Source organism: Chlamydotis macqueenii, chromosome 3, assembly GCF_036417535.1.
Source record: "Chlamydotis macqueenii isolate bChlMac1 chromosome 3, bChlMac1.mat, whole genome shotgun sequence".
NCBI classification, from domain to species: Eukaryota; Metazoa; Chordata; class Aves; order Otidiformes; family Otididae; genus Chlamydotis; species Chlamydotis macqueenii.
The window spans coordinates 1,062,587-1,074,835 of record NC_141558.1 but is presented as its reverse complement, the minus strand read 5'-3'; the positions used below and the strand labels follow the sequence as shown (position 1 = coordinate 1,074,835).

Genomic DNA, 12,249 nt, shown 5'->3' with positions numbered 1-12,249 from the left:
CCGTCTGCAGGAACGGCTGCGTTGTGTCCTGCCTACACCCCAAAGGATTTCTTCTTGGAGGGGAAGCTCTCCCACAGGCACCAGTGCCAGAGGGAAGGGGACTCCAGTGACGGTGCTGGGCATGGAGAGCTGCGGATGGGTCCTGTGTGGTCTTCGTTGCCTGCATTCAGTCTCTCCTAAAGGGGCCAGGACAGGCTTAGGGGCTGCTGCCGAGAAAGCCAAGAAAGCTGCAGCCTTGACCCGAACATCTGGAAATGGCCCTGATCAATCAGGCTGGGAGATGACAGGCAGGATGAGCATCCAGCCAAGGCTCCCACGTGCTGCAGAAAAAGGGGAGACGTGGGTTAAAAAGGGGAGACGTGGGTTAAAAAGGGGTGACGTGGCTTAAAAAAGGGGTGACACAGCTTGCACAGATGCCCTTTCCCAGCTCCCTTAAAGCTGTCTCACTGGAAGTGTCTGGCTTCTGCGTTCTGCCAAGGCATGTCTCTGCACCTATATATATATATATTCTTTTTTTTCCCCTTTCGTTAATAAAAACATAAAATGGACCCAGCAGATATCATTTGCACAGGGCTTCTCAAAAGGTTCTCAAGCATCCTTCTCAGGATCTTGTTCTTCCCTTTCTCTGCTTCCCTTGAGCCTTAAACGCCGCCTGGGTGCCACTTCTCGCCTCTTCTTTTGGTGAGAAAAGGCGTTTGTCTTTTCTCCCCGATCACGTCCTCCATACCTTTCCCCAAAAAATGTGAAGTAAGAGCAATTTCATCGAATCCCAGAAGGGTTTGGGTGGGAAGGGAGCGTTGAAGGCCACCCAGCCCAACCCCCCTGCCAGGAGCAGGGACATCTCCAACCAGATCAGGTTGCTCAGAGCCCCGGCCAGCCTGGCCTGGAATGTTTCCAGGGATGGGGCATCCACTGCCTCTCTGGGCACCCTGGGACAGTGCTCCACCACCCTCAGTGTAAATTCTTTTTCCTTATATCCAGTCTGAGTCTCCCATCTTTTAGTTTAAAACCGTCACTCCTTGCAGCATCTCCTGGAGTGACTCCCTTGGTTAGATGTGGAGTTGGCATCGGTGAGCTTTGCTCCTCGGCTGGCACCCACCGCGGCGTTGCCGGGATGTTTTGTAAAACGCTTGGATGTTCACCCCTCTGTAAACATGGGCTGACAGTTTGAGCTGGAGCCGCTGCTGCAGCCGGGGGAGGAGGGACAGAGGGATGTGCTCTCGGAGACCTCCCAGCCTCATTCCCTGGGCTGCTCCGACCGTCGCCTCCGTCCGTGCTTTAGGGTTCGGAGGGGCATCCCAGTCCCCAGTGCCGCTGGGTTTTAGTGTCCTGGAGGAAAGCAGCTTGGGAAGGCAGGGGTGGGAGTCACCGCAGGCACGGCTGCCGCTGAACCACTCCCCGGGACGGTTTGTGTTCGCTTCCCAGCGTTGCCCTTCAGCCCAGCGCTCCGCATGGGCAAGGGCAAGCAGTCCCTCAGGGCCCGTTATAAATTAACCGAGGAAACTTCAGCTCCGGAACGTTCGCCCTCTTTCCTCGCTTACGTGAAGGGCAGCTCCCTGCCGGGGTGTCGAGGGAAGGAAAACCTGCCGCGAAGACCTGGGGCAGGAACTTTCGGAGGGACGATGCCCGCCCTGGCCGAGCCTGCCCTGGGTGCTTTTTCCAGGGTGCCCGTCTCCAGTCTCCCTCTCCGGAGGCGCATAGCCCGGGCTGGGGCATCACCTTCCCGCTCCGTGTCGCAAAGGGAGCGCTGGCTTCAGCCCAAGTGCGATTCCCGTGGTGCGCCTCGGCCGACAGCGAGGAACGAGGTCCAAACAGCCAAATGAAGGCGTTCAGGTAGCGCCTTCGCTTGGGGGGAGGACGGAGGGCAGAGGCTGGGGAGCTGAAGCCCATAAATTCAAAGCAGAAGTGTTTATTGCTGAAGGCAGTCAGCTGTGGAAACCACTTACCTGGCATCTGTTACAGCTTATCAAGCTTAGCTATGGCTTGAATTCTGGGACGTCTTTTTTTTCCTTTTTCCCCCCTAAAAAACGTGTTCTGGCTGAGCTACAAGACACACCTCTGTTTGATTCGGGAGCCTCCGAGTGAAACACGAAAATCTATGGACTGGGTTGTTAGGGGCGTCAGGCTGAGTGACTGTCATAATCCTTTCCGGGCTTAAAAGGCAATAACAACAAATATCTGTCCGAGGAGAGAAACCGCATCGCCCGGTTCCTGTGTTTATCTGCCGAGGCTGACGCGGCCGTAACTCAGAGGTTTAAGGTGGTGGAGAACTGTCCCAGGTTGCCCAGAGAGGCGGTGGATGCCCCATCCCTGGAAACGTTCCAAACCATTCTGGGATTCTGTGACGTGCCAGAGTTTCTCCAGCGATGGAGAGCCCAGACAAGGGGTGTTGATTTAGGCAGGCAACGTCTAAGCGTCCAAGTCAAGCGGAGGAATCCCAACCCTCTTTTTTAAGCCCCAAACCGAGAGCATCTGCTTTCTGTCCTTAGTGATTTAGCCAAATCCAGGAGGATCTGCAGCAGAACTCAGATCTGAGCCCCTTTCCAAAGCCCAATCCCAATAAACTAGAGACTGCCCCGTGAAGGGATGACTTCTGATGGTGGAACACGGTCCCCTGCGTTGCGTTCCCTAGGATTTTAGGCAAAACTCCAAACTGCATTCGTGGCTGTAGAGCGGTGGGTCCCTATGGGACCGGAGGTGCACGAGCACGTGTGCAGGCTCCCGTGCCACGGGGCACTCCCAGGACGACGCGGGCCCGTCGCAGGGCACGGCAGATGGGAGCGTGCTCCGCCGCGCCGTGCATCGCTTGCCGGTCCCCCGGGCTTCGCCGCAGCGGCGGCGGATGGGCTGCGGTGTGAAGGTCCCTGGATGAGCTTCTCGGTGCGGAAAGCTGTCAGCAAGGCTATTCAGCAGGGATCCTGGGAGCTGATCTAGGCCACCGCGCTTTCCAAATTTGTTATTTTTCTGCATGACAAACTTCTAATTGAGGCGGTGTGCCGGCACATCCTTATTTCTGTTCTTTATCTTGGTGGCCACGCTAGAGCTCCGGGATCTGCTCCAGGAACTGTGGAGCAGGACTGCCCTGTGCTCGGTGTGTCCATACCCAAAAAGCAAGAGACAACCTCTGTCCTCCACCCTATAGCCCGAGGACGGGGAACAGAGATGTGCCCAAATGATTTTGTGACAGAGGCAGGGGTGCCTGCTCATTCCAGTTCCTTCTCCAGATTTAGTCTGTGGGCAAGCAGAGAATGGTATTTCTGAGGAATTTAGAAAAAAATAAACCCAAAAAAAAAACCCAAACAGGACCTGGCTGTGTCCAGGCACTGAGCCCTGCTGCAGCTTCAGGAGGTGCTTCCAGAGTTGTGTAAACTCCTGCTGCAAGTCAGATGTGTGTGAGCAAAAAAGAGCCTGGACCTTAGAATCAGAGAATCATTAATGCTGGAAGAGACCTCCAAGATCATCAAGTCCAACTGTCAACCCAACACCACCATGCCCATTAAACCGTGTCCTGAAGTGCCACGACTACACGTTCTTTGATTTATTCTTCTGTGGAGACAGCAGAGGGGTTTGGGTTTGTCTTGCTCCGGCCAAGGCTCTGGACAGAGGGATCAAAGCTGAGGTGGTGAGGATGCAGAGACATCAGGTGTCAGGAAGGACCAGGAGGATCCAGGCAGGAGTTATGTCCCTTGAAACTGGGCTTTCTGTCTCCATCTCAGGATCTCTTCCTGATCCCAGAAGAGCATCGAATCCCAGAAGGGTTTGGGTGGGAAGGGAGTGTACAAGGCCAATCCAGTCCAACCCCCCTGCCAGGAGCAGGGACATCTCCAACCACATCAGGTTGCTCAGAGCCCCGTCCCGGGTGGGACGACTTGAGAGGCGTGGTGATGGCAGGAGGGAACAGGCAGCTCGTAATTCATCTTGGGATTGCTGGGTGCATTTATCAACCTAGCCAGTGCCGCTGTGGAGCATCAAAGCAGCGGGAAGGAGCGAGCGGAGAGCAGCGCACGTGCTGTAAGGGGAAGGGCTGGGTCGTATCCCCACGATGGAGAGCCCAGCTGCAGAATGAGGAGTGAGGCTGGACCATAAGCAAAAGGACATCACTGTCGTGGGGCCATTTGTAGTTTTCTTTTATATTTCAGGATATTTTATCACTTGCTTCCTTGACTCACTGCAGAAAATGAAAAAGAGGGGAAAAAATAGCTTGAAAAATGAGTGTTGGCATATTTCTGAAGAGTCACTGATTTCTTCCTGTGGAGCTGCCCGATAAGCACTTTCCTCTCAAGACTCTGAACGCAGTCCTGCCGCTCCTGCAGCCGATGCGGGGCCCAACCTCGCTGCCTCCGCATCTGGGGTGTCGCACTCGCACCCCACCATGCGCCGAGGGCGGCTGGGCAGTGGGGTGTGCGGGGCTGCGGGAGGCCGCCAGAGACCTGTGACGGGGAAAACTGGAGGCAGCTTGGGGGGTTTAGACTGGTGGACAGATCTCTTGGCTTGGGAGGCAAAAAAACACCAAATAAAAGTGATTTTTGTATATATATGTATGTATATATGTGTATATATATTAAATATATATCTATACATGCATTTATACAATTTTCAAATTGTATAAATATTAAAAAACCCAAAATATATTAATATTCACTCTCTTTGTATGAAATATTTGGCACCAAGGCAAGTTCTTCATCAGACCCCTGTAAAACAGCCTTCTCTGCCTTTTTGCTGGGAAAAGTTAGGCCAGTTAGTCTTTTTCCGTGGTCAGCTTGGCTGCGTCCCCATCGCCTCTGCAGCAGCCCCCTGAAACAAGCCTGACGCCTCCCTCCCGTCCTTTCTCCGCAGACCTTCCGCTGGCCGGTGGCAAGCAATATCGACGAGAATGAGATCCTGGAGATCCAAGTGTTCAACTACAGCAAAGTCTTCACCAACAGGTGAGAGCGTGGTCGGTCCTTCCCTCCCTCCGACCCCCTGGGTCGGCTCCGGTGGGAAGAGGGAGCCTCTGCTTGAGCTGGAGCCACATCCCTGTTTGGTTGGGAGAGTCAAGGGCGAGGAAGACGTGGGTGATGTCTCCTGGGAAGGGCAAGGAAGCTCAGATGCGATGTGTATACAGCTCAGCGGGTGAGGTTGCCAACCACTAGTGACTAGATGGTGGTCATTGCCATGTCTGTGCCATGGTTTTCCCAAGATGCTGCCGTTTGGTTCCGTACGATTTGCATGTGTTTAACAGAAGTTGAAATATTTAGGTTAATTATCAAGGTGGAAGTTGATACCTAAGTGTAATTCCCGTGTTTATTTATCATATTCTTGTAATTTTTTTCTCGCATGGATACTATGGTACTTGTCATGCCTTATGTATTATGTGCAAGGTTATGAATATTTTTAAAGATTTCTTACAGTCTCTCGAACATCTCCCTCTCCAAAAACTTGCTTCAGAGCCAAAAAAATGAGGAGACAGGCATGTAGGGCATGTTTCTTATCTGACTGGCTGCTCCTTCAACGCCTCCCTCCACGTTCCACTCCCCTGCTGTAAGTTGGTTTTCACCATCTCAAACCGCCCGCAAGCAGCCTGGATGCTGCCACACATTTGCACGGGCTTAGTGCGGATGGCAGCCGGACGAGGTGAAGGGACAGAGCATCCCTCCATCCGTGATGGCTTGGAGCTTATTATCTTCATCACCCAGCAGAAAATGTGCCACACGAATCGGATGCTTTTGCCGTACCAAAGCGCACGTCAGGACGTACCCAATTCACCTCCTGGACAGCAATCCCTTCTCTGTCTGCCTTAAAACCTGAAAAAGAAAAATCCACTTGAAAGATGCAATGAAAAGCAGAAAGTGGTGCTTATGTGTCCAGAAATGAAGAACCGTCACTGTTCCTCCATGGAATTGGGAATTGGAGAGGCCAGGGCATACCAGCAGGTTGCACTTATTAGAGGCTGAGCAAGCGACCACTTGGATAATTCCTCCCACTTCCAAGGGGACCAAAGTCTCTTAGAAATTTCAAAATACCCAACAAAAAAACCAAATACCCAGCTAGTTCCCTCCTCGGTTCAGAGAAACCCCCAGATACGGTGGTTCTTGTCCCAGGGACCCAGGAGTCTGGGCTGGGGCAGCTGGGCTTGCCCACCGTGGTGTCTACAGCACATGGAGCCAGGAGCTTCCCTGCCCATTGCTCACCAGGGATCTTCTGCCCTTGAAAGCTCTCGCACGTTTGCAGTCAAAGCACCTCTCACTCTTGTTTCTGAGAAGCTCATTCTTGGCCTCTCTTATTGCACGGTGGCTTTTACCATCTCAGATCACCTTTGCAGCTGTTTGTCCCACTAAAGGGGGCAGGACCTAAAGGGGGCTGGTGAGAAAGATGGGGAGAGACTCTTCAGCAGGGCCTGCTGTGACAGGACGAGGGGTCGTGGTTTCAAAACAGAGGGAGGCAGATTCAGACTGGGCATAGGGAAGGAATTTTTTACACTGAGGGTGGTGGAGCACTGTCCCAGGGTGCCCAGAGAGGCGGTGGATGCCCCATCCCTGGAAACATTCCAGGCCAGGTTGGCCGGGGCTCTGAGCAACCTGATGTGGTTGGAGATGTCCCTGCTCCTGGCAGGGGGGTTGGGCTGGGTGGCCTTGAACGCTCCCTCCCCACCCAAACCCCTCTGTGATTCTGTGATTCTAATGTTCAACTTTCAGCATCTCCCTCTGAAGCGCAGGCACGGGCTGGATGCTGCCGCTGCATCTCCCCAGCTCTGCAGACGGAGGATGAAATGCCTCTCTCTTCTCCCCCGTCCCTCCTCCGTTCATGCAGCTGTGGATTAATTGGTTGTTTATTCCCCGTGCGGGGCTGCTGGTGCACCGTCCTCTCCAGAGCTGTTACGTTCACGGCAGTCAGGTCTGTATTCTCCCAGCCCGAGGTGCAGATGCTGCTTTTTGGCAGTGCCCTTTTTGTTTGGCTCAGGCGCATCCCAAGGTCCCGGCTCTGCTCTCTCCTGGTTGACTGCTCTGTCAGTCTTCATATTATTTGAAAATTTGATTGTAAGTTATTTTACATGCCAGTCACTGAGGTAGTAGTCGTGGGCTTAATAGCAAAATTGCACCGCAGCGCTGTCATTCAAAGACGATTCTCGGCTGACGCCCTATTTTTAGAGTTTCTCCATCAATCTGCTTTTGTTCGTGCGCGGCACTGATAGCAGCGTTACACCAAACGTTTTGTAAGAACCTGCTCCTTTCACGCAGTTACAAAAAAAAAAAAACAATGCCAAAGAAGCAAACCGAGGTTGTTTTGACAGGCTCTATCTCATAAACTTACCTGGAATGTCATTGATTACTCTCCAGTTTTTAATTGCTCATCCATTAAGCCCTGTACACGCTTTCCTGTTCGTTTCCTCGGACGGCTGCCAGGCCAGCCCAGCTTTCTCCATTCACGCTGTGCAAACTCCTTGGATTTCTCTGTTATTCCAACTGGATATCGGTAGATTGGCTGCTGGTTCTTCTGTGATGATTGCCTACAAATTATCCCTGGCCTGTAACAACCAGTAGAAATATTTATCCAGCACGTTTGCAGGGTTTGCATTGTTATGGGCTGGAACGGGAGCTGCTGCTCCTGGTTCTAGGGTGGATTTGCCTCAAAATCATAGAATTATAGAATCACAGGAGGGTTTGGGTGGGAAGGCAGCATCTAAACCCACCCAGCCCAACCCCCTGCCAGGAGCAGGGACATCTCCAACCAGATCAGGTTGCTCAGAGCCCCGGCCAACCTGGCCTGGAATGTTTCCAGGGATGGGGCATCCACCGCCTCTCTGGGCAAACTCTGCCAGTGTTCTACCATCCTCAGTGTAAAACATTTCTTCCTTATGTGCAGTCTGAATCTGCCTCCCTCTTTTAGTTTAAAGCCATTAGCCCTTGTCCCAGCACTACAGAGTCTATTAAGAGGTCTGACCCCACCTTTCTTACAAGCGCCCTTGAAGTACCGCAATACAGAGCCCATCCTCCCCAGCAGCTGGACCCCAGTTGGAGTCTCCTCGCCCTGCTGTGGTGGGACACAGCTGGACCAGCCCTGCTTCAGAGTAGCAGCGGTGGAGTATCCAGCATCCCCCTGCAGAAGTTTTCCAGGGGGTCTGGGGCAGCCAGGAGTGGGACAGAGAGGCTGAAGTTCCCTGAAGCAGAAGACAACCAGGAGCCCAAAGAGGCAACGACAGGAGCACCTTATCCAACCCTATAAGCATCATCACCTGAGCATCAGTGGCAGGAATCAACCTGCAGAGTAGACTGCTCCAGGTCGTAAATATAAAGGGATTATCCAGGCATTTCTGCTCAGGCTCACAGCGTTTCTCCTGCCAGCTAAGAAATGTCTACCCCGGGATGCTGACGCCAAGGCACAGCCGATGGACCTGGCCCCATCCCAGCCGCGGGCAGCTGGTGCTGAGCACCTCCCTTGATGGAACACAGGGAATCTGTGGTATTAAATAAAAAAAATTAAAGTCCAGGGTCACAAGCTAGCGCTGTAACTACAGCCCATCCTTCTCGCACAGAAATGAGTGGTGGGAGGAGGACAAAGGGACCGCAATGTTGGAGAGGAGGGAGAGGAATGGGGAGAAGCAGAGCCCTGGCGCGGGGGTTCGGAAAGGCGAGCCCTGGCCTCTGTGAATAATTCACATGCAGCTGATCAGCACTATTTATCAAAGCCCCAGATAAAAGGCGTGACACCTGATGCTGGTCCAGCCTGAATAATGGAGGGGGCCGGTGCCCAGATGTGGCTGCCTGGCTCATTGAGTTGCTGTTGTTTCCTGCCTCAGTGGCAATCAGCATACAGCTAATTAGCTGGTAAGATAATCCTTCCCTGGCCTGGGTGCCTCAGCCTCCTTACAGCTGATTGAGGGGCTGTGGGCTCTGGAAAACCTGTCTCCAGCCCCTGACCGGGCAGGGCATCCCCAGGTTGGGAAGCTCTCCTCTCCAGCCAAGACCCATCCCAGCCACCCCAGGGATGCTCTGTCCCAGAGCGGGTGGATGAGACAGGAGATGCTTCGTCTGATGCCACGTATCCCATCCCAGAAAGCAGATGGTGAGGCCAAACAACTGCTGTGTGGTGGGGATGACCTGGGTAGAAATACTGAGTTCCTACTGGAACGCAGTTCATCTGACCAGTCAGCAGACCTACAAAATACCTTCAAGGTGGGTGAAAATTCATAGCGTGTGGTTCCACAGGACCTGGAAGAGGGCATGGGCAGGAGATGAGTGCGTGATGTGAGGTCCCAGATGTGGATTTGAGCGTGCCTGAGCAGGAGAAGACACTGCGGGACACGTATGAGGGATGGGGGATGGAGAACTGTACGCACAGGAGAGGGCAGAGATGTGAGAAGCAAGCGGGGGCAGGAGCCAGGGCAGCACACCATGCTGGTGAGACATCAGAGAGGATGGCGGTGTGGTCCAGCGACCACAGAGCATCGTCGCTGAGGCAGGAGGTCTGGTCCTTACCGCTCTTCCCGTTCCTGCCCTGCTGGGACAGCCTGGACAAGCCTCTTCAGGGCCACACACGTTCCTCGTACATAACACGACGGCATCCCTCAAGGCGGAGGACAGCTGCGCAGGAACCGAGGGCTTTTGCTTTGAGGTGGTTCATTTTCCTCTGTGTCACTGTTTTCCTCTCCGGGGCGAGAAGCAGTAACTGGATCTGGCCAAAGGCTGAAAGCCACCTTGCGTTGGGGTGGGGGCATGGATAGCATCCCCCTGCGGAAAGCCGATACCCACGGGGAAGGGACGGGAGCTGGCTCTCCTTACCTGACCGAGAGACAAAGAGATCATGCCAAAGCTTTCAATGCAGCGCTGTGCTCCCCAGGATGAAAATAGAGCTTTGTTTTGTCCTTTGTGCTCCGGCTTCTCCAGCAATTAAGATCTGTGCAGAATCCAAGCCTTTTGTCTGAAACTGCCTCCAACTTGCGGAAACCAGGGCGCTCGCCGTTTCACCCACGGAAAATAATCTGCTGCAGAAAAATATAATGGAAAAACATAATGGAAAAAATAATTGGAGGGCAGACTCCAGGCGTCGCAAAAGCGGCGTTTTGCAAAGCGGGAAGTGCGATGCTTTCCTTGAGACGGCGCTTGGACCGCGGCTGGGCAAGCCTTCCTGCTGCGCAGCTCGCTTGAGCCTTGCAGAGCTGCAGCCCTTGGAGCATCGTCAGTGAGGCAGGAGACCCGGTTCTCCCCAGTTTTCGTCTTTCTCAGCGTGGAAGGTCCCAGGGATGCCCTGAGGTTGTATCCGGGGGTCTGTGCCTGACTCCCCAGACCGCTGGATGGGTGATGCCTCCGGCGCGCGCATCAAGATGTTCTTTTTGTCTGGAGAACTGCTAAAAGGCGGAAAACGGCGAAATCTCTTTGAATGCAGCTAGGTGGGCTTGTAGCCCAGACAAAACGTCTACGTGAGATCGCGGCACAACAGCCTCGTGCTTGGTTTGCCTTTGTCTCGGTCCAAAACAATTTTTTAGAGCCCCTTTCTGCTTTCACCAGTAAGATAAAAAAATTCCTATGGGAAGATCTGATGGGATTTGGGGGGGCACCTGCACAACTTACGGTTTATATTTGCCATTTTCATATATTATTTGGGTCCCCAGACTTTATTACATGAAGTCCAGACCAGGCAGGTCTCTCGGAGGGAATCTTATGCCTGTCTTAGTAGTGGGGAGCAATCCGGTAACCTTGATTATCCAAACATCATTAAAACAAGTTTTTCCACTAAGCCTTTCAGCACTGGAAACACAGAAAGTCGCTTCCCAACGCCATCGTAGGCTGTCTTTGGAACAAGGTGTTGGTTGTAGAGTCCTTTGGTCTTGTGCAGTCCCAAAAAAGGATCCAATAGAACAGGAAAATGCAGAAACGGGGACAAAAGCTCTGGAAAAGCAAAAGAGGAACTGTAAATTAAGTAAGTCCAATTAAAAAGATGAGGTAATAGATAGCCACAAGGTTAAACTGGGGAGGAAGCAGTTATTCATCATCTGTTTCAGCAGAAAAAAACTTGGAAGACGTGAAAACGAAGATATGGGAGGAAGGCTGAGGATGAAGTGGGTCTTCAGATGATGCTGGGTGAGCTGTGGAGAGCCCCGCCGTGAGATCTGACGGGCACTGAAAGGTTACGGGTTCAAAACTGAGTTTAACATCTTCATGGAAGAAACATCTGTGTGAGCTTATTGAACACAAAGAGATTCCCTCTGGCCCCAGGAGTCCTTACGTAGGCCAGAAGGCTCATACTCTGAATGACAGGGTTGGATGACCTGCGGTCATCCTGGTGTCTCTGGGTTGTCATAAGAATCAGATTTCTTCTCCTGAGAGCCCAGGCTCCCCCATCCTCCCGATCCATGGGCTATGCTCTGTCTTTTAATGTTTTTTCTTAAACCAGCACTTTTTTTTTTTCTTCTCCATTTCCCATCGCTCTTCTCGAGCTGTGGGATTATTCCTCTCAGGAGGAGGAGATCCTAGTCCAACTTCTTTTCCAGGTGATGCAAGATGAGCACGGTGGCCATCAGCCCAGCGAGCAGGGTCTCCGGGGTGTCCTCTCATGTACCCCTCCACAAAGCAGGCTTTGTGGCAAGTGCTCCAGAGCCTGAGGTTCATAAAGCCCAGCTGATCTTCTCAGCCTCTGGGGCTAGTGGCTGTGGACCTGCCTGGTCCACCAGTGGGTCTGTCGTCTACCTGAGAGCCCTCTCCTGCAGGAAGCCGCTTGCCATGGGATGGCTGCAGCAACCTCATCTGATGTCTCATTAAGATTTTATAGCGTCGGCTCCTGGGGAAAGTAAAAGATAGATGGACAGGGTGTGCTTAGTTATGACCTGAGAGGCCTGATGTCACCAGGGGCAGGCACCTGGAAAGGTAGAAGTTTCCATACCGTGTCGGAGATGCAAGGCGATCAGCCCAGGTGTCTACGGAGGCATCAGCTCGGCCTTTCTGCGAGTGACACCAGGTGATACAACTTGCCCGGTTTTACAGGCAAGGCTGGCACCTGGAAAAAGAGAAGGGAAGACGCAGAGATGGAGATGAGAGGAGTCTAGACTTCCCAGGAGGAGCTGCAAATCATCTCGGCTCATCAAGAGCCAGGATAAAGCCAGCAGCGGAGAAGGCAGCTGGGCTCAGCTCGAGTTGGAGACGGCCAGCGAGACATGACGTGGCTTGTGCACTGCAGGCTGTGCAGAAGAAGAGGTCTAAGCCCTTTCTTTCATTTTTTTATTACCTCCAGAGGCAGGCTGGGTGTGTGGCTCCTAAGGAAATTGATCCTCTGCTG

General features: G+C 52.9%; 1 protein-coding gene across 1 annotated transcript in view; it reads left to right on the top strand.

The window, feature by feature from the left end:
• OTOF (otoferlin) overlaps nucleotides 1–12,249 on the top strand; it is a 92,677-nt gene that overhangs the window by 10,065 nt on the left and 70,363 nt on the right. The window contains exon 3 of the mRNA XM_086743325.1: nucleotides 4,837–4,925. Within this exon, the coding sequence (XP_086599451.1) occupies nucleotides 4,837–4,925 (89 nt within the window). The remainder of the gene's footprint in view (nucleotides 1–4,836; nucleotides 4,926–12,249) is intronic.